This window comes from Pipistrellus kuhlii, unplaced genomic scaffold (assembly GCF_014108245.1).
Source record: "Pipistrellus kuhlii isolate mPipKuh1 unplaced genomic scaffold, mPipKuh1.p scaffold_m20_p_15, whole genome shotgun sequence".
NCBI lineage: Eukaryota > Metazoa > Chordata > Mammalia > Chiroptera > Vespertilionidae > Pipistrellus > Pipistrellus kuhlii.
Window position 1 is genome coordinate 16,231,772 of NW_023425460.1, and position 19,314 is coordinate 16,251,085.

Genomic DNA, 19,314 nt, shown 5'->3' on the forward strand with positions numbered 1-19,314 from the left:
CAAGAGGAGGGCTTTATAAGCTCTCCTGTCTCTACTGAGTTTACTACTTTATATTGAAAACATCAAAAATGAAAAACAATTAAAACAATGACAACAATAAAATCCTGACCCAAAGCTCCAGGCACATAATTAGTGGGAAGAAATATACCTGGACAATAGTACAGGTCTATGTTGGAGGTGGGGAACAATTCTTACTTATAAAGGTCAACCTTGAAGAGGGTATGAGATTCCAGGTAGTTTAATAATTTTTTTTAAAAAATTGATTTTAGAAAGAAAGGAAGAGAGGAACATCAATGTGAGAGAGAAACATCGATCAGCTGTCTCCTGCACATGCCCTGACCAGGAATTGAACTGGCAGCCTCTTGGTGAATGGGATAATGTTCAACTGAGCCACACTGGCCAGGGCAGATTCCAGGTAGTTTAGATAACTTGATCATAATAATCTTTGATACTCAATTCACTAACAGCTCCCTGAAGGGGACTGTTGGGACGCATAGGACAAAGTCTTGAAGGGTTTCCATGGCCTGCAGGTCATCTGGCTCCACACCTGACAGTGGTCCTCCTGTCAGCTGATGGGCTAAGGGCACAGGCTGAGGATTCTTCCCACAATTTACAAACCAACCATTTTAAACTTTGTCCCCAAAGTGGAGCCATTCAAAGGTCAGCTGGCCTCTCGGTCCTCAGTTTGCCCCCCGGCGCTTTGGCAATGCTGTACATATAGAACTCGCTGATCCAAAAACCCATAATAAATCACCAGGCCAACAGGGTAAAGGAAGAATGGAATGCAAGCCTTCACTTGGAATTTCCTTGTTTTTGGCTATTTGTGTTGCAAGCTTGCAGATATTTAGAAATCTCTTCATCACCTCTTCTCTTCCACCCCCCAATCTTTTTAATTTCTAGAGCTTTAAGTAATTATAAAACAAAAATAAAATTTCATCTTCGTATTAATACTATCTTCTTACACAGTATTCAGTGGGGGTATATTGAATTCCAGGGAAGAGATTGTGGTGTTGTGTTGTGTGTGTTTTAAACCAGTGTTTAATTAGGGAGTCTCTTATGTGTTCATTATAAACTTGATTTTTTAGGGGGTGTTTAATATCAGCAACGAAATTCCCTCTGGGGTTGAATCTTAGAACATGCTGTCTCCAAATGTGGCTGCTAAGTTGTTTTTTTTTGTTTTGTTTTTTATTATGGGCAGCAGGGTTTTTATTATTCATGTTGAAACAGAGCCCAGATCAGCCTCCATGACTGGCTGTGCGCTGACATTAATGGCTTCTACCAAGGAGCTGTGGGGGGCTGCGGGTAGCCGGGGCTTGTTTTAAAAGGTTAGAAACTACCTGTTAACATGAGAGATAATGATGGTTTCAGAGGAACCATTTCAAAATTTCCCCATAAATAATATGTACTTAAGATGTTTCTAAACTGGTCTCAACCCAAGGCTGCTGCACACAGGTCCATTACGGAGACAAAGGCATTCCTAAAGTTTCCAGGTCCATCCTGCAGAGACATCAATTTCAACAGCCCTGCCTACTAGGCCCCACGGAGCACTTTTTAAAGTCACACCACCTCGTCGGATAGCCTGGCTGTGAAACAGCAAAGCCATAACTTTCATGTTGGAGTCCCCTGGCTTCTCAGAGCTGGAGCTCTGGCTCCTTCTCTCTCAAAGTCGGTGGACGCTATCCGTTTTTTACGGGATGCTCGCATCTTTCTGGATCCTATCGTGGGCCTATCCCATTCAATACCATGGACTGCCTTTCAGCCCTGGAACAAGCGGAAAGGGCCACTACTGAGGGAACTGTGAAGCTGAGATGATTTGATTTCTCATTGTAGCACTGCAACTGTGTAGGGTCTCAGCTGTGGGTGCAGGTCTCAGCTGTGGGTGCAGGTCTCAGCTGTGGGTGCAGGTCTCAGCTGTGGGTGCAGGTCTCAGCTGTGGGTGCAGGGTTCGGGAAACCCTCAGGCAGGGCACGTCCCGGTGGTATGTCTGGGGAGGAGAGCGACTCACCTCTGAGGCATCCTGGAGCTTCGGGGCATTCTCTTTTTCCTTCTTGCTCTTGGGGATTTCATGTTTGATGCGTTTGGTTCCCGATACTTTTGCTTTATTCTCATTTTCCTGTGAACTGTTCTCCTGTTTCCGAGGTTTGATTGGAGGCAGGGGCTTGTCTTCCTCTCCTTTAATAAACCTTTCATATGGCAGGATTAATCTGAAAGGATATCAGGAGACATGATCAATCCGGGGATGATTAATCAGGCAATTCCATTAGCATCAATGTTATGGTTTATTTTATTTTCTCAATACAAGCAATTTATTGTGTGACTTTATTTCCAGTGACACCAATGCTTTTCTAGAAACTTACTTCACAGTTACCTCCCTACTCAAAACCAGTGCCTACTGTCTTACATACTTCTTTGCAAGATTGCTCTCTGGCTCTGTAAATCTATACAAGGATGACAGGGGAAGCATCCACATTTACATCATCATCGCTGTCCATGGAACCTGGCTAAGTGCCAGCAATGATATCACAACAATAATAGCAATAATGATAGCTGCCGTTTACTCATCATTCTGCCCACAACTATTTATTGAGCATGGACTACGTGCCAGACACTGCTCTAGGCACTAAGATATACCAGCAAACAAAAGACTCAACGCCCGACCGCATGAGACTTATATTCTAGTAAGTACTAGTATCTGCCCTAGGTACATAATATATATCATTTCATGTAATTTACATCACATCCCTAGGGAGTAAATTATCATAATATTTATTATAATCATACCAATAATAAAAATGATCACTATTATTATTGTTAACAGATGAGACAACAGAGGCGCCAAAAGGTTAAAGAATTTGCCTGAGAGTCACACCAGTTGATAGAGGTAGAGTCTGAACAACTTTTGCCCGTCTCCAAAGTTTATATTTTTGTCATGCCAAACTATAGACTGGACACTTAAGATAAAGACCTTAATGCAGTGGTTCTCAACCTGTCTGATGCCGAGACCCTGAAAACACCATAAGACCATCGGAAAACATAGATATTTACATTACGATTCATAACAGTAGCAAAATTACAGTTATGAAGTAGCAATGAAAATAATTTTATGGTTGAGGGTCACCATAACATGAGGAACTATATTATATGGTCCGGGGCATTAGAAAGGTTGAGAAGCACTGCCTTAATGGGAGGCTAGCACAGCTGTCTCATACAGCAGCTCTGGGGGGCCAGGGGAGGGGGTACAGAGAGGGAGGTGACCCCAGCAGGAGGTGCAGTTTAGGGGTACCAAGTAAAAGAGGGCCCCAGTAAGAAGGAAGGTGGACAGACCACTCTGGCCATAAAAATCAGATGGCTGAAAAAAATTCAAGCATTTTAATTACATAACTTTTTTATACAAAGTACATAAAATTGCTCTAAAAAGAGAAACATCAAACGGCTCTAGTTTTAATCTGTTTCCCCTTTGCGCTGTAGCTCTTGATCTGAAAGGGAAAAATAGCTGATGTAATTAAAAGGGATGGATTGCATTACAATCTCAGTTTCAACTTCAGTGATTAAAGTTCTTATAATGCATTTGGTATGATTAATGACTCACTGTGGGATTAATACAAGACTCAGCCTTAAAAATATGAACTTTAATACAGCCACCATAATTTGTTTTAAATAAGACAAGTTGACTCAATGAAGAAAATGTACTTGGCTCATAAACAACATAAATCTGTTCCAATATCGGGAACCCTAATTATTTTTTAAACTCAGACTCCCAGGCAGAAACTTCTTTGGTGTGGATATTTGCTGGCGATCCTGAAATTGGTTTCTAACTACGTCATTTGGATCTCAACGACTTCCACATACACAGCCGTCCGGGTTTGCGAGTATAGACATGGGGGCATTTGTGATCACAAGATTTCACTCTTTAATAAAATACCATGCAGATGATGGGGAAAATCATATCCCTTATTTATAGCATAGTAGGCACAAATTTCATTTACTGAGCATGCTCGGACAAGGTATGTGCAAGGAGGCGTGAATAACCGTTGTGAGCCCTACCTCTGGCAGTGGGCCAGCCATGAAGATCAACTTGGCCCATGGGGAATAGCTATCTTCAGATCCCATTACAAACTGAGTTTAAACATGTTACAGCTGCTAAAACTGGAAACTGTTCTCTCCATGTAGACTTACTAAAATAATATATGGCTGCCAAATACCTGCTTCCCACTGTAATATTACAGTTAATGTTTATGTAATAAAAAGCATAACGAAGCAGAAGAAGAGGGGGGGAGCCATCTTGTTCAGACTTGAATTTATTTGTCTCACCTGTAAAGTCCCACCATCCTCCCCAGTTCCTTTTATCTGCGTGGTCCTGCCAGGGACGTGGTCCCCCTTCGACATCGGCAAGTGTGGGGGGTGGGAGGGGGGGGGTTTCCGGGAGCAAAATGCATGGGATGTTTTAAATTGGAAAGAATATTTTTAATTGACTTCAATGAGAGCGTGTTTTTTTTTGTGTGTTTTTTTTTTATTGTTGGGGCAGATAGGTCTGTTTTGCTTTTGTTTGGTTGCCATGGGAATCCAAGGAGCACTGAAGTCTGGCTATTCCAGTGGTTACCACCCTTCTCCCAATTCCATTCTCCCATTGAGATAGTGACGCCATGGGAGACCCTCTCCTGGGAGGATGACAGCATCATCTCTGAGTGTGGGGAGAGGGGCTGAGCAGAAGCAGAGACTTGGGTGGAAGAGACACCCAAGGGGGGCCGCAAAGGACCCCTCACCTCCGGTCCTAACAGTCCTGGGCCAGCCCAGCTCTCTAGATGGGTGTTAAGGAGGCTGTAATTTCCTCATACAAATTTGCAAGTTCAAGAGGCAGGGCAACATTTCCATTTCATTTCTTTTTTTCTTTTCTTTTTCCCCCCAACTCTTCACTCAACTCAGCAGCTGGCTGGCCGACAGCAGTAAAAAAATACATTTCACTTTGCTGGTCAAAGGCCTAAAGCCAGAAGCAGGAAATCTGGAATTAAATGTTTCTTATATCTGGAAAGAGGCATGACTAAGGTAAAACTGAATCCAAACATAAGCTCTGCTTGTTCAAGGCTTCCAAAGGGAGTGTGTGTGTGTGTGTGTGTGTGTGTGTGTGTGAGAGAGAGAGAGAGAGAGAGAGAGAGAGAGAGAGAGAGAGAGAGAGTGAGAGAGAGAGAGAATGTGTGTGTGTATAAAGGTCAATTGAGTGTGTTGTTTTTTTTTTCCCTTTCTAAATCACTGAAAGATAATTATAGTGGCTCAGTGAAAAAAAGGCTCCCAAAATAAAACAAGAAAGGCAGCAGCTAAAAGGAAACCAGCAGAAATATGACCAGCTAAGCCCCTGAAGAACAGGGCATGGTCTTGCACGGCACCCAAACAATCGCTGTTCATGTAGGGATTTCCGTTTGCTGTGATTTTCACTGAATGTTTTTCAGCCATCCTGTCAGGGTACAATACAATTACCCCACAGGATGTGATCTTATCATCCGATTATTAGAGGTTTTTACAGTCTAAGGGAGGGACGCTATTATAAGTTTCTGAACATTCAAATGTTTAACATAACATGCGATAGCATTAAAAACATGTTAGCCAATAGGTCAACATTGCCCAATGCAGGAAGCTGAGGAGGTTCGGACTATATAATGCAACATGCCTGTGCCTTGCAGATGATTATGCCTCAGACATTTGTAGTACAACACAGATTCAATCAGTCTCCAAACTGCACCAATAAAAGCAAAAAGGCATCTCAGCCCCCCAAAACTCATTACACAAGGAGAAATCTTTCCATGGACTGCAATGCTGAGAACGCAGGCTGCGAGTAAGGTTGATGGAAGTAATGGGGAAAGAAGCAATATATTCATTAGAATGATCCCCCCCGTGATCTCCATCTAGTCTGAGGATTGAAAGCTGGGCAGATAAATGTGTCTTTATTATTATCCAGATTTCACATTTCAGATTAGCAAAATGCTTATTTGCGATGCCATTAATGGATCTGAAATAGGTAAGCCATCCTGTATTAAAAAATAACATCTTGCCATACACATAAGATTTGTGGCAGCATGAGATTTTTTTTCCCTAGGAATAATACAAGAATAACATTTTCCACCCCAAAGCAGAAACAGTAGGGGAGCCTTTTGCTATCAAGGAGATTCTTATTGAATTCAGTCACTGTGAAAAGCAAGATTTTTTTTCTCCTCCTGCTTCTTTGCTTTCTTTTTTAAATAAAGACAACTTAAAATCAACCCAAATTAAAATGAACAAATCAATGGCATTATAACCCTGATTTATTGGTGTCTGAGCCACTAAATTATCATCCTACATGAAATTGCTTGTTTGTAAAGATTTCGGCTTTGTTAAATCTCAAGTTAAATAATGGTGCTCAGTGTACTAGGATTTTAGATCTGCCTCATCTGATATTATGAAAAATTCAATACATTTCTCTGCAGTTGAAGTCAGGGGTCAGCAAATCTATTACTGTAATGTAAGTAATCTGGCAACCTGCCAACTCTTTCTCCCTTTTATTATTTTTTTTTAAACGCCGAGGCAGATAATTTTATATTTACAAATTCCTAGGCCTTTCCTCTCTTTCTCAGCAAAAAGCAGCAGCCTTGCTTGCGTTTGAGAAATGGATACCCATCCACATCCTCAACATTTACATTTCATACAAAAGAAGAAAAGACCCTTCATCTTTATTAGGCAACATTCCCCTCCCCTCCCCGAGGGCAGAGGAAAACTAATGTCACATCTCATCTGCACGAGTAACCGCTAATGTCTCCCATATTGATTAATGCTGGCGTGGAATGACTGAACTTTTGGGCCAAAACATTTAGCAAACAGTACTTAAGAGGAGAAATGAGAATCCATCTATTTATAGAGCTCTGAAAAATGATATTTTAATAATGTTCTGGAACTGATTCAATCTGGAGAGTGGGGGAAAGTAATGGGGCGGGGGGGTGTCTTTAGAGTTGTACCTCACCCCAGTTACTTCATAGGTACTCTTACAGGATCAAACCAGTAAGATAAATAAATAAATATCCAGACCAAAGATCTGCTGGTGACTGGGAACAGGGTATTTTGGGGGCAGAGGAGAATAAAGTTAGCATTCGCCAACAAAATGGTGGGAGAATGCAACATGGATTCTGTGCAAAAGACTGGGCTCGCCCAGGAGCTACCAAGGATCCACTGTAGCAAGCTTTCTACAAAGAAAGTAGGTATAAATAGCATCATTTGTGCCCTGGCCAGTTTGGCTCAGTGGATGGTCCTGGGTTCGATTCCAGTTGGGGGCACATGCCTAGGTAGAAGGCATGTGCCAATCCATGATTCTCTCTCATCATTGATGTTTCTATCTCTCCCTCCCTTTCCCTTCCTCTCTGAAATTAATAAAGATTATATATAAGATTATATATATATAGCATCATTTGTATTTTATGCCAAGATAGCCATGGCTATCCACCACAGAGCATGGACACTGGTCTTCAGCAAAGCTCTGCCCTGGGGAAACGCCCTGCTCACCGGGGGCTTCCTTACTTGCTCAAAAGGCAGCAGAAGAGGAACAAGAAAACCTTTTCAAGGTTAATTCCACGTGCCCCTGGAAGGAGACAGACTCATTTCTTAGGCCTGTTGATGATTCTGACACCTACCTCCATGGTCCTGGAGCCACTGTGACCCTAACTTAGCAAAGAGAGGAAAGGAAGGGCCGTGGTGCCAGGACCCAGCAAGGTGGCCGCTTGACCCTCACAAAGGTGTAGAGTGGAAGAGGCAGCTCAGGGACAAAGGGCCCCTTGAATTGGAGTCACATGGGCTGCGGAGGCCAGAGGCTGGATGAGAGGTGAGGTGGGAGGGAGGGAGGGGATAAAAACTTCACACTGCTCTTACAAATTGGTTAGGCATTACAATATCAATAGCAGCCCCCATGTAGTAAGTTCCTATCCACACCAGGTGCTTAGTATGTCTTAACTGCAACCCTTACAAAAGGAAATGTCCTCAGGCATATTATTTTATCCTCACTTCATGGATGAAGAAACGGAGGATCAAAGTGAAATGACTAAATGACGAGTCAAAGGCATGCAGCCACTAAAATGCCAAAACTGGAGAGCAAACACAGACCTGCCTGCCTCGGCTAGTCTGAGAGCCTTCATCTCAAGGTCACAGAAGCACTGACATGGGAGATACCGAGATGATCACACATGGGGTAAAGAACTCTCTAAGAAATCAGAGCGAGCACTCCTTTTCTCAAAGGCAGCACCTATGCAGAAACAAAGTGCCAACCCCTACAACAAAAGTTGTGGCTTGGGCATTGGGCATACTCATGCTTTTACACAGGGCCACAACCCTCCAAAAGTAGGAACCCTAGTTGGATCAGGCACAACTTGATGTTGGATGGCAAGAGAATCTCGAGAGCCATATCCCCCCAGGAACACTAGCCTGGAGCACTTAATCTTACCAAGTCTGGGGTTCCCATCATCCTCCCAGCTAGACTGGAAGCCCCTCAGTGGCTCTGCTTCTATGATGCCCTCCCAGGCCCCCCCCTCTAAGTGTGCAGATGGATGTTACCTCCAGGTCTTTCATGCAAAGACCACACTGAAGAAAAGTTTGAATGGATATGAAAAAAACTGATTTTATGCCCCAGGGATTAAAATACAGGCTCACAACAGAGGGCATGGATCATAAACAGACCCAGCCCTCCTTCCACGATGCCAGCCAGCCAGCCAGCTGAGATGGCAACGATTATTCTTCTCAATAAGAAAACAACAGCTAACTCAGAATCACGCTGCCCGGGTCCATTTCAAGAGCAGATGAACATCATGTCAAGAATAATGGACAAATATATCTACAATGTTTGCAGCATGTGCCCTGCGCAACTGAAGGCAGGTAGTGTCTATTATGTCAAAACAGGCCAACAATTATGGCAGTTAAGCCCCATGTATGTGAGATACCATGGATTCCAGGGCTGCTGAAATGCTCAACCATTCCCCCAAACATTTATTATTTTGATCAAACTTTGTAAAAACTTGCACAAAAACAAAACGTTCCAAGAGGCTTTCAGTGGGAGAGTTAAGGATATACTTTAATGGTAAACAATTACATTCTTTTGTCATCTGATACTTTTCCCCCTCCTTTCTTTTTGGGAACATGCTTTCTGAATTTTCAATAGTTCCTTTGTGAAGGCATCTGTTCCTCACATAATTGAAAAGATGTTTGTGCAGTGGCATGCTTGAGAGTACAGTTATTTAATCTTAATGATAAAGGCCCGAGGACAGAAAAATCATAAGTAGAAACCTCTTGTTATTTATCAAAAAGAAATGGGGCTAAGACACCTAATCTATTCTCAAATTTAAATTCATGCCTGATGAAAGCTATCAATAAGACATAGACCTGCAGAGTTTCTTAAATACAACAGCAAGGTTCAGAGGGAAGTGGGGTGGGAGAGATAGGGCGAAAACAAAAATGAGACAATGAAGGAACTTGACAAAGAAAAACTGCTGTTTGGCAAGCTAATTTCTTTCTTTCTTCCTTTTCTTTTTCCTTTTTTTTTTTTTTTTTTTTTTTGGGTCAAACAAAGAACTTGCTGTAGTTTATAGCATGACATACACACTTGATTAGCTTGTGCCTGAGGGTGTTTTTACACTCAACTGTGTAAACTCCAACTTCCATTAATTACAACTTACATTTCAAGACAAATTTAAGATTTTTTAAATAGAGATTTTTTCCCCCCCCAAAGCTGTTGTTTATTTATTTCTTTTTAAAAACTGAAACCAGTTTTTCTACTCCAGGGCTTGGCAAGGGTTTTGTTTTCCTTTTGAAAAGTTTCTAGAAATATCCAGGCATTGGAAAGTTATCAGAGCATGTTAGGCATGCTGAGTGATTCGGAGGGAGGCTCTTGCTTATGAAATTACCTGACTGTCCTTCAGGGGGAAATTCTTTAAAGGCGATAAGAAGCTACTCCAGGCTTAGGTTGCTTACACCCACCCACTCAGCTCGGGTCCCTCGGAAGGACAAGTGAGGGGAGGTGGAGACAGGAGAGCAGGAGCACAACCTCAGCCTAAATCCCAGCACCTGGTCTTAGGATTCCTGGCTGCTGGCCATTGATAAGGGCCAGGGGGCCTTCTGTGGATTTGGGGGAAGGAGAGATGAGAGTACCTAGGTGGCAGTGTTGCAGAGAGGTGACCAACACAGGGCCCACTCCCTAGAGCCCCTTTACCAAGACAGTGTTTAGAAAGGAAATGCGCCGAAACCGGTTTGACTCAGTGGATAGAGCATCGGCCTGTGGACTGAAAGGTCCCAGGTTCGATTCTGGTCAAGGGCATGAACCTTGGTTGGGGGCACATCCCCAGTAGGGGGTGTGCAAGAGGCAGCTAGTCAATGATTCTCTCTCATCGATGTTTCCAACTCTCTATCCCTCTTTCTTCCTCTCTGTAAAAAATCAATAAAATATATTTTAAAAAAAATAGAAAGGAAATGCAAGTCCACGATTGGTCAACTCCACCACGGGTTAGGATGGGGCATGATCTACCAGCTGGACCTCGGGGCAAGCGAGTTAAAAGACATGGAGAAGGAATCTGTCTTTGGTGTATCCAGTTTGGAAATTCAGCCTTAGATCTCTCCTGACAGCCCCTCCCCACCACTTAGCTCCTACCTCTCCACACATTTCCTAGAGAAAACCATCCTTTTTTGTTGTTGTTAATCCTCACCTGAAGATATTTTCCATTGATTTTTCCAGAGAGTGGAGGGGATGGGGATTGTTAGAGAGAGAAACATCTATATGAGAGACACCTTGATTGGTTGCTTCCCACAGGCACCCTGACTGGGACTGGGGATTAAGCCAAGGCACATACCCTTGACCTGAGACCCTCAGTCTGCGGGCTATGCTCTAACCACTAAGTCAAACTGGCCAGGGTGAAACTGTCCCTTTTTGTTTGGATTTTATTTAATTCATTAACCCCTAATTCTTGAGTCCCTGATATGTTTATGTGAAACAAGGAAGGTAAACTGGGGGGAGGAGGGTCCTCAAGGAATCAATATCACAAGGTCCTTGCCCTCAAAGTTATACTCTTTGAATTCTTACAACTGAATTGTTTTAGACAATTTAGGATGATCTATCTCAAGTTCTAAACTAATCTCTTTTAAGATCCAGTTCACATTCTGGATGCTTCTGGAAGACTGCTCATTCCAGTTGGAAATTCTCTCTTTGGTCCATGTTAAACTTATTTGTATCTGTTACTTACTTACCTCCCTACATATTAAAATCCCATTCATGTAAGTGTGGACTGAGTAGAATCACAGGATAAGCAAGGTAAGCCAAGAGTATAGCACCTCAGAGCTGCAGTGCATTGGGAGTAGGGCTGGGGGTGCTGTATAGGGGAGAGTTCTGAGACAGAGCTCCCTATCCTGGGAAGCAGCACTGTGTTCCCTTGGCCGCCTCTGCCATGAACATGGTAGCATGGGCACCTCCTCATTGCTTGCCAGCCCTCGTCTAAACTCTTCAGCTCATATGTTTTCATCATCCCTGCGAGTGTTTTGCACATGATTGATGTGCAAGAGTCACCACTGACCCTCGAGGACAGCAACAACCCCAAAAAGGCAAATCTAGCCTGCCCAGGAAAACCTGGCCACTGAGACAGGGCTTCTTACCAATGTCAAACGCCATCACAGGTGCACCGATAGACCGACACTGCCCATGCTGTCCCAGAAAATTCTAATGACCACATCGGGATCGGCTTCAGGAATTCTGAGGGCCACAAACCAGAGGCATCTACACGAGAGCAAGCCAAGCTGGTTCAATCCCCAGCTCCTGTTCTGAGGCTTGGCTGAATGGAACAGGAGGACCTGACATGAGAGAGGAGCTTTGCCCAGCATACGGCGGCTCTTCACCTGGAAGAGGGAGCAGCAGAACGAGGCAGCCCCAAAAAGCAGAGTGGGGTCCATAGAAAGCCACGGAGGGCCTGGAGCTCAGCACCTGGAAGTGTTTAGATGGACAGCGTCTCCAATGGTGGCGCTTCTTCCTGTCCTCCCAGGGCAGGGCAGGGCATTGATGCAGAGACTGGATTCGATTCTTGTGGTACAGAACTTGGCCGCCTGCAGGCTACATTTTGCCCATGGGCATGTTTAGTTTAGCTTATGTAAAGTCTTTTCAGAAATACTGGGGCCAATATTTGCAAGTCAGATGATTTCACATAAAAATTATCTCCAAAACAAGGAAGGTCTGGAAGCAGAGAGACTGTATCTGCCTGAGGCAAGAGTGTTGGCTGATCCTCCCTGGCCTCCCTGGCCTGGCTTGTCTGTGTCAGGTTCCCACTTTCCCAGCTGGCCACCTGCACTATCTATGCTACCTGCTCCTGTACACACCCAAGCTTGTGACCACTGGTGCAGAGCAATACTTCTCCAATGCCCCAGGTGAAGGACTATTTCTTAAATGTCCCATCTGTTGTCTACCAACACTTCCATAAAACACCATCTTACTGGAAAAAGGCAATATTGAAACAGGCCTGCAAAATCCAACAGACACAAAGTTATTCTGGCAGGTGGCTCCATCAGTGTATCGCTGCTTACTTGCAGTTGCTGTGCTTGGCTCACCCTGGCCTGGTAGCCAACAGTTCACACGGGTCAGAAAACCTCACTGGGCAACACTGGCCCGGAAGATGGCTCAGGGACCTCTCAACTCTAAAAGGCTGCCATCCTGCCTGGGACTTGCTGCACTGTGCATCGATTAACTTCAAGGGTGTCAACATGAGCAAGAACACACCAACGTCCTGGACATGAACAGACATGAACAGGATAATAACTCACCTTACTTTCCCCTGGCCTTTCCCCCACAATATAATTAGCTGAATTCCTTGGAACCTGATATATTTTTGGCATATATCTTAACTAAGCACATACTTATCTCCCTCAAAGCACAAACCTCCCACTCCTGGCCTTCCAACTTCGGAGAAAAAAGGCTGAAGCGCCAGCTGACTGTCACCCAGATTCTGCGCGAATGCATCTGGCTTGGGGACAGCTCACCCCAAGTCACTGCAAAGGAAGCCGCCTGAGCCACGCGGCAGGACAGTCTTGCCCGAGGAATGCTTATGGGAAGAGCAAAAGGTTAGAATTTGAAATTGGGCTCGAAGTCTGCAAGAAGGTGAAATGCAATTGCTCACCCTCACTCCCCCCCCCCCCCAACAAATACTTTATGATTTTGATTCTCGAAATACTCAGACAAAAAACACGGCATAAAGTGCTTTTCGCCTTGATGCTTCTTTTTCAATCCCCAATAACAACTTCATGTGCCCTACAGAAACAGACCATGTAATTTATTCAGGAAAATCAAAACCAGTAATCTGGTATTCTGTGTAAAGATCTTTCCCCCCCTTGCACGTGCTCAAAAAAACATTTAGAAAGAAAACAGATCTGCATGTGAAAACAAAGCCTTTAAAGGGAATGGCTGTTCCGGAAAATCGAACTAAGAGAATCCCATAAAAGTAATCATTTCCCTTTTCTGTTCCTTGACTGATGGAAGCTAGCTTTTGGGAGCACCTTCAATAAGGGCTGAGTAAGGAAGAGAACCTTCCCCTTCAAAGGTTCCTGTCCAGGAGAGGTGGCTTTTTTTTTTACATTCTCATCGACAGTAACTTTGACCTATAAATCCTGAGCAAGAAATGTCCAGAATAACCACACTTCATAAGCTTTGCTGAGTTTGAGACATCTACATAGCAACGGTCTTATGACGGGGAAACATTAATGCTTTTTATATTGGTGATCAGCTGTAACATGAGCAATTAAGTACAGTACTAATGGACTGTGGCCAGGAGCCTGGTACTGATATTAAAAACTGACAGAGATGAATAGGGTTGGGAGCAGAAGCAGGCTGACAAAGACATTTTTATGAAGTGTGTGGACCCATTTGATTTAAGCCAATCAGAGGCAAGTGTGGACGTGTCAGGCCTTCAGCAACAACGATGCATTCACAGGCATTGTACCATTCCTACTATGCCTTAAATAAAAACACCCATTGATTCTTTTCGACAACTCGCACTTTCATTATTACACTCATTAATAAACCAAAAGTGCACAACTAATACACAAGCAACATTTACCAAGGAACCAGCTATTTTTTTTTTCTTCCTTGTAGGAAAATGAAAACATTTACAGGAAATGTTGAGCCACACTGCATGAAAAATAAATCAGTGGATAATGCAGGGGAGATCACTCATTTCTTCTTCATCTTCTAGAACAATGAAGCTGGGGGTAGGGAAACAGGAAAAGGACCAAGTGTCTACCATTGTGAAAGAAATGAAAGACCAGAGGAACCAGTGACAGTGGAAAAACCCCCTCTGGTTTAAAAGGATTTACAAATTTCCAAGATCACCTTCTGCTAGACATTTGCCCACAACATCCTGACTCAACTCCATGAACCCTTTTTGAAAACGGTGGTCCTTCACCAATCTAGTCACCTGTTTTAGTTGTGTTAGCATAGCCTGGGACTAGCAAGAATGAGTAAAATAGGCCATGCTCATTAAGTACAGTGTTAGCCAACAGCTTCAGCTCTTCTTTGCCCAAAGCAGAACTTTGTCAGGCCCCTGGACAGATCGGAGTGTCCTCTGCCCTTCTCTGCTGAAACCATAAAAGGGAAGTAAAGCCACTGAGATCAGTAATTCCTAAACTTTCCTCCCACAGCACACAGGAACATGGCTGACTCCTTTAAAATCATGATGGGTTCAAATGAGGAAGAGTGGCATTATTTTACATTGAGTCTGATTTTTAAATTTTAGTTATTTTTAAAACATATATTTTCATTGATTTCAGAGAGGAAGAAAAAGGGAGAGATAGAAACATCAATGATCACAGAGAAGCATTGATTGGCTGCCTCCTGCACGTCCCCCCTCCCCCCGCCCCGCCCACTGGGGATCTAACCTACAACCCAGGCATGTGCTCTGACTGGGAATCGAACTGTAAACTCCTGGTTCATAGTCAACCACTGAACCACAGTGGCTGGGCTGATTTCTTTTTTTAATCTGTCATCTGCAAATTTGGCAACTTAACTTGTATTAATTACTAATTATTCAAGACATCCTCATGCCGAAACCGGTTTGGCTCAATGGATAGAGCGTCGGCTTGGGGACTGAAGGGTCCCAGGTTCGATTCCGGTCAAGGGCATGTACCTTGGTTGCGGGCATAACCCCAGTGGGTGGTGTGCAAGAGGCAGCTGATCGATGACTCTCTCTCATCGATGTTTCTGACTCTCTATCTCTCTCCTTTCCTCGCTGTACAAAATCAATAAATAATATTAAAAAAAAAAAGACACCCTCATATCTGATCACCACAATATGAGGGGCCTAGACAGTAAAGGGACACACCAAGGCAGGGTTCAAGACCTTGCTCATTACCTGGGGCCAGCTGTGCTTGAACCTGGGTTCAGGCTCTGCACAGGGATTCCCCATCAGCAGAGGGATTAAGGTCTCATCGCCAGTTCCACCCTCTGTGCTCTGTTTGGTGATGCTGGGGCTCTATCAATGACGTCTCGTTTGTCAGCTCTCTTCCTAGTGGGATTCTGCAAGTGGGGCCCTACCAGGTCCAGGGAAAAGGGACCTATTTGTATTTTGCTTGCTATTCATTTCAGCGCCAACCCAACAGTAACTTAGCCTGAGCCCAGCTCCGTAGGCTCCTCCTCTGAAGCACCAGCATAGGTTGGGTGCCTCTCCCCAGAAGGGATCTGAACCCCAGATCTGTGAGGCCCACTCTCTGTGAGGCAACACCTTTTTTTTTTTTTAATATATTTTATTGATTTTTTTACAGAGAGGAAGACAGAGGGATAGAGTTAGAAACATCGATGAGGGAGAATCATCCATCAGCTGCCTCTTGCACACCCCCTACTGGAGATGTGCCCGCAACCAAGGTACATGCCCTTGACCAGAATCGAACCCGGGACCCTTCAGTCCACAGGTTGATGCTCTATCCACTGAGCCAAACCGGTTTCGGCAGGCAACACCTCTTTTCTCTATCCTCCCAGCCCTAAGAAAACCAGTTGTGACCTATATTCATGTAGTGCTTCACACCAACACTTGCTTAAGCAAACCCAATAGTAAGTTTTCTTTGTTGGTACCTAGTGTGGTTTCTGTGTTTTCTTTACTGATAGACAAATTCACAGTTCAAATTCAAAGACAAAAAATCAAAAAAAAAATGTATTCCAGCCCTGCCAGTGTCACTCAGCTATTGAGCATCGACCCATGAACCAGAAGGTCCGGGTTCAATTCCCCATCAGGGGACATGCCTAGTGTGCGGGCTCAATCAATCTCCCATGTAGGGCATGTAGGAGGAGGCCGATCAATGGTCCTCTCTCATCATTGATGTTTCTATCTCTCTTCCTCTCCCTTCCTCTCTCTGAAATCAGTTAAAACATATTTTTAGAAAATGTAATTCAGTGGGAAACCAAACCTTTATGAACTATCCAGCCTCTGCTTGGATCTCACAAGCTCTGAGTTTGAAATCAGAGAGCTGAGTCAGTCAACATTTCAAAGGGAAATCCTATTGATAAAGAAGGTGGTGTCACCTAAATAAATTAAGTATGGAATTAAAGCACAGAGTAAGGATAAAGCATGGGTTTGCTAACTGGTCTTCTATGTTGGATTTCACAGTCCTAATTCAAAGGGAAAATACTGCAAAATATGAATAGAGAAGAGAAATTTTTAAACATCTTTAGTAATATTTCTTAGTTGCTAAAATTTGAGGTATCTGCTCTTCCAGGAAGAGATAAATCATGAAACAAAGTACACATTCTTCAAAAGAATATATCTTGCCATTTTGTATAAGATTGAGGTCAGTTTTATCCACAACTGCTAGAGTAAATTAAAGTCAATCCTTTTTTCCATCCCAAACCATATCTATTTTTTTTAACCAAGTGATGCCTTATAACATGTTTGATTGATTTTTCACTCTTCAACTGGGTGAGCTAGCTAACAGCTGAGACACATTCCTTTTTCAAATTTTAATTGCTATTAAGTCTGATGGTTCACATACTGGGAACATTTGCACCTGGAAGTAAGAAAGGTTCACCATCAGAATAGAATCAGTTTCTAATGAAAATGTTCTTATTAAAGCCTTGAATCATAAGTCAAAACCAAGTTGATTATGATACCTTGGATGCTACTTACAGAACACTCACCTGAGATAACAATGCTATTTTGAGCTAATATTTTCATAGTATACCTGTTATGTACAGTGAGAATGTGGGCTTCTGAATTAAGTACTGAGAGAAATCACACTCACTCTTGAGAAATTAATGTACCATATTGTAAACAATGCTATGAAGAATAGTAACTTGAATTCCTGTTACAAATCCTTCTGGATTGTAACATTGTTAAGAAAGGCAATCTCTTGGGAATGCTTTGTGGGAATTTTCCATGGGGTACTAAACCCAGTTCAGTGTCTTATAAAAACTACAAAAACATTGTAAGTTTCATTGAGTGGCTATACTAAAAGAGGCTCTGTGTTATTGTAAATGAAATACAGATAAAAATATAATTGAAGTCTAAAGAAATATGACTAAGAGTTAATGAGTTAGATGACAGTATTAGCTGAAATTCATTTGTAAGATCCAAAGGTGGGTGGTAAGCATATGGGTTGAAGTTGGAATGGTAACTGACTATGTGAAAAAAAAAACATCAAATTTATCAGTTGTGTTTTAACTTACAAGCAAGTTCACTGGCCTGTTTGTTCATCTGACTGTGTCTTGCTTCATTCTATCCATAGCCGTTATTAAAACACACACACACACACACACACACACACACACACACACACACAGCCTCTACTTGGATCTCACAAGCTCTGAATTTGAAATCAGGGAGCTGAGTCAGTCAACACTTCAGAAGGGAAATGCCATTGATAAAGAAGTTGGTGTGACCTAAATAAATTAAATATGGGCTTGAAGCACAGAGCAAGGATAAAGCATGGATTAGCTAACTGGACTTCGATGTTGGGTATCACAGTCCTAATTCAAAGGGGAAAATACTCCTGTGGACACAACCCTCAGATTAGTCTAATTTGATTTGATTACTTCTTGTTTGCATTATCATCACCTTCCTGAAGAAGCTTTAATCATTAGAACACCAAACCTCACAGAGCTTGGCAAGAAAGAATTGCCCGGGTCAAAAGCATGGCCATGGAATAAAAATACCAAGATAGGAGAAAACAAAAGATCTTATCTAGGGCCAATTTCCTTGTTAAAGAAATGCCTACTTTGCAATATTAATACATTCAACATTAACACATTTTAATGTTAATATAGTTACATGGTGACCTCCTAGTAACAATGCGGACCTGTGTTTCCTAGATTCTAAAGGTTCTCAGAAAACAGATTGAGTAATCTGGGTGGGGGGTTGGAGGACAGTATTGTCAGGCAGGTGGTCACAGGATAAAGGCAAACTTAAAAGAACATCTAATTTTAGCCCCAGTAACCAGAGAAAGCCATGTCCCTTAAAAATCACAAGGAGGTATGCCAATGGAAAATGCTAGCGGGATATTTTTCTGTTTCCTAAAAGGTCCTTTCCCTCTGGTCTTAGCCCTGAACCAGAAATGCCTTCTAATTAACACACTTTCAATTAAGCAAGAACTTTCCAAAATTAAAAAAAAAAAAATTTTTTTTTTTACCTTTCATAATGTCTGCGGGTGCATGTGGCGGCGCTGGTGCTCCCAGGATTACCACCCAGTTCATCGTAAATGTGTTTCCATTGGCGGCGGGCTGTTATCTGAAAGAATGGCAATGGGAAATTCAATCTGGCATCGGAAGAGATTCGCAGTGGCAGGATTCAATACATATGCAACAGTCAGAGAACAATAGTCTCTACTGGAAATCCAGAAGCAGGGGAGTCCAAATGGGTACACGGTGGGGACATGGTTTTACAGTGAGTTCTCGCTTTCAGCACTTTGCTTTACAGTAAAAATGGAATTCTGCCTTTGGCTCTATATCACCCCTAGTGTCTTTTCATCCCTAGTGTCTTTTCATCCAAGGTGTCTTCTTTAATGGTAACCAGACGTCCTGCTTTTGGCGGGACAGTCCCGATTTTTGGATCGGGACTTTTTTAAAACACCACGGGGCAAATTGTTAAAAATCGGGACTGTCCCGCCAAAAGCAGGACATCTGTTCACCTTAACTTAGGTAGTTATTTGCCCCCCAAGGTCTCAAACTTGTACTCTGTTCCTTGATGTCATGTGATACAGCATCACAAGAAAAGAAAATGGTCCATTCCTAAACTATATATCTTAGTATTTCCGTGTAAATGAACAGAATTAACATAGGTTGCTCAAGGGGGTGTGGAAAAGGGTGGC

At 42.9% G+C, this 19,314-nt stretch overlaps 1 protein-coding gene across 3 annotated transcripts in view; it reads right to left on the reverse strand.

Moving 5' to 3' along the window:
- The window catches only part of ARID5B (AT-rich interaction domain 5B), a 180,946-nt gene that overhangs the window by 8,025 nt on the left and 153,607 nt on the right, over positions 1-19,314 (reverse strand). For all 3 annotated transcript variants that reach the window (XM_036438382.2, XM_036438381.2, XM_036438383.2), the window contains 2 exons: positions 18,637-18,734; positions 2,006-2,204 (listed from right to left, as the gene is read on the reverse strand). In XM_036438382.2, the coding sequence (XP_036294275.1) occupies positions 2,006-2,204; positions 18,637-18,734 (297 nt within the window). The remainder of the gene's footprint in view (positions 1-2,005; positions 2,205-18,636; positions 18,735-19,314) is intronic.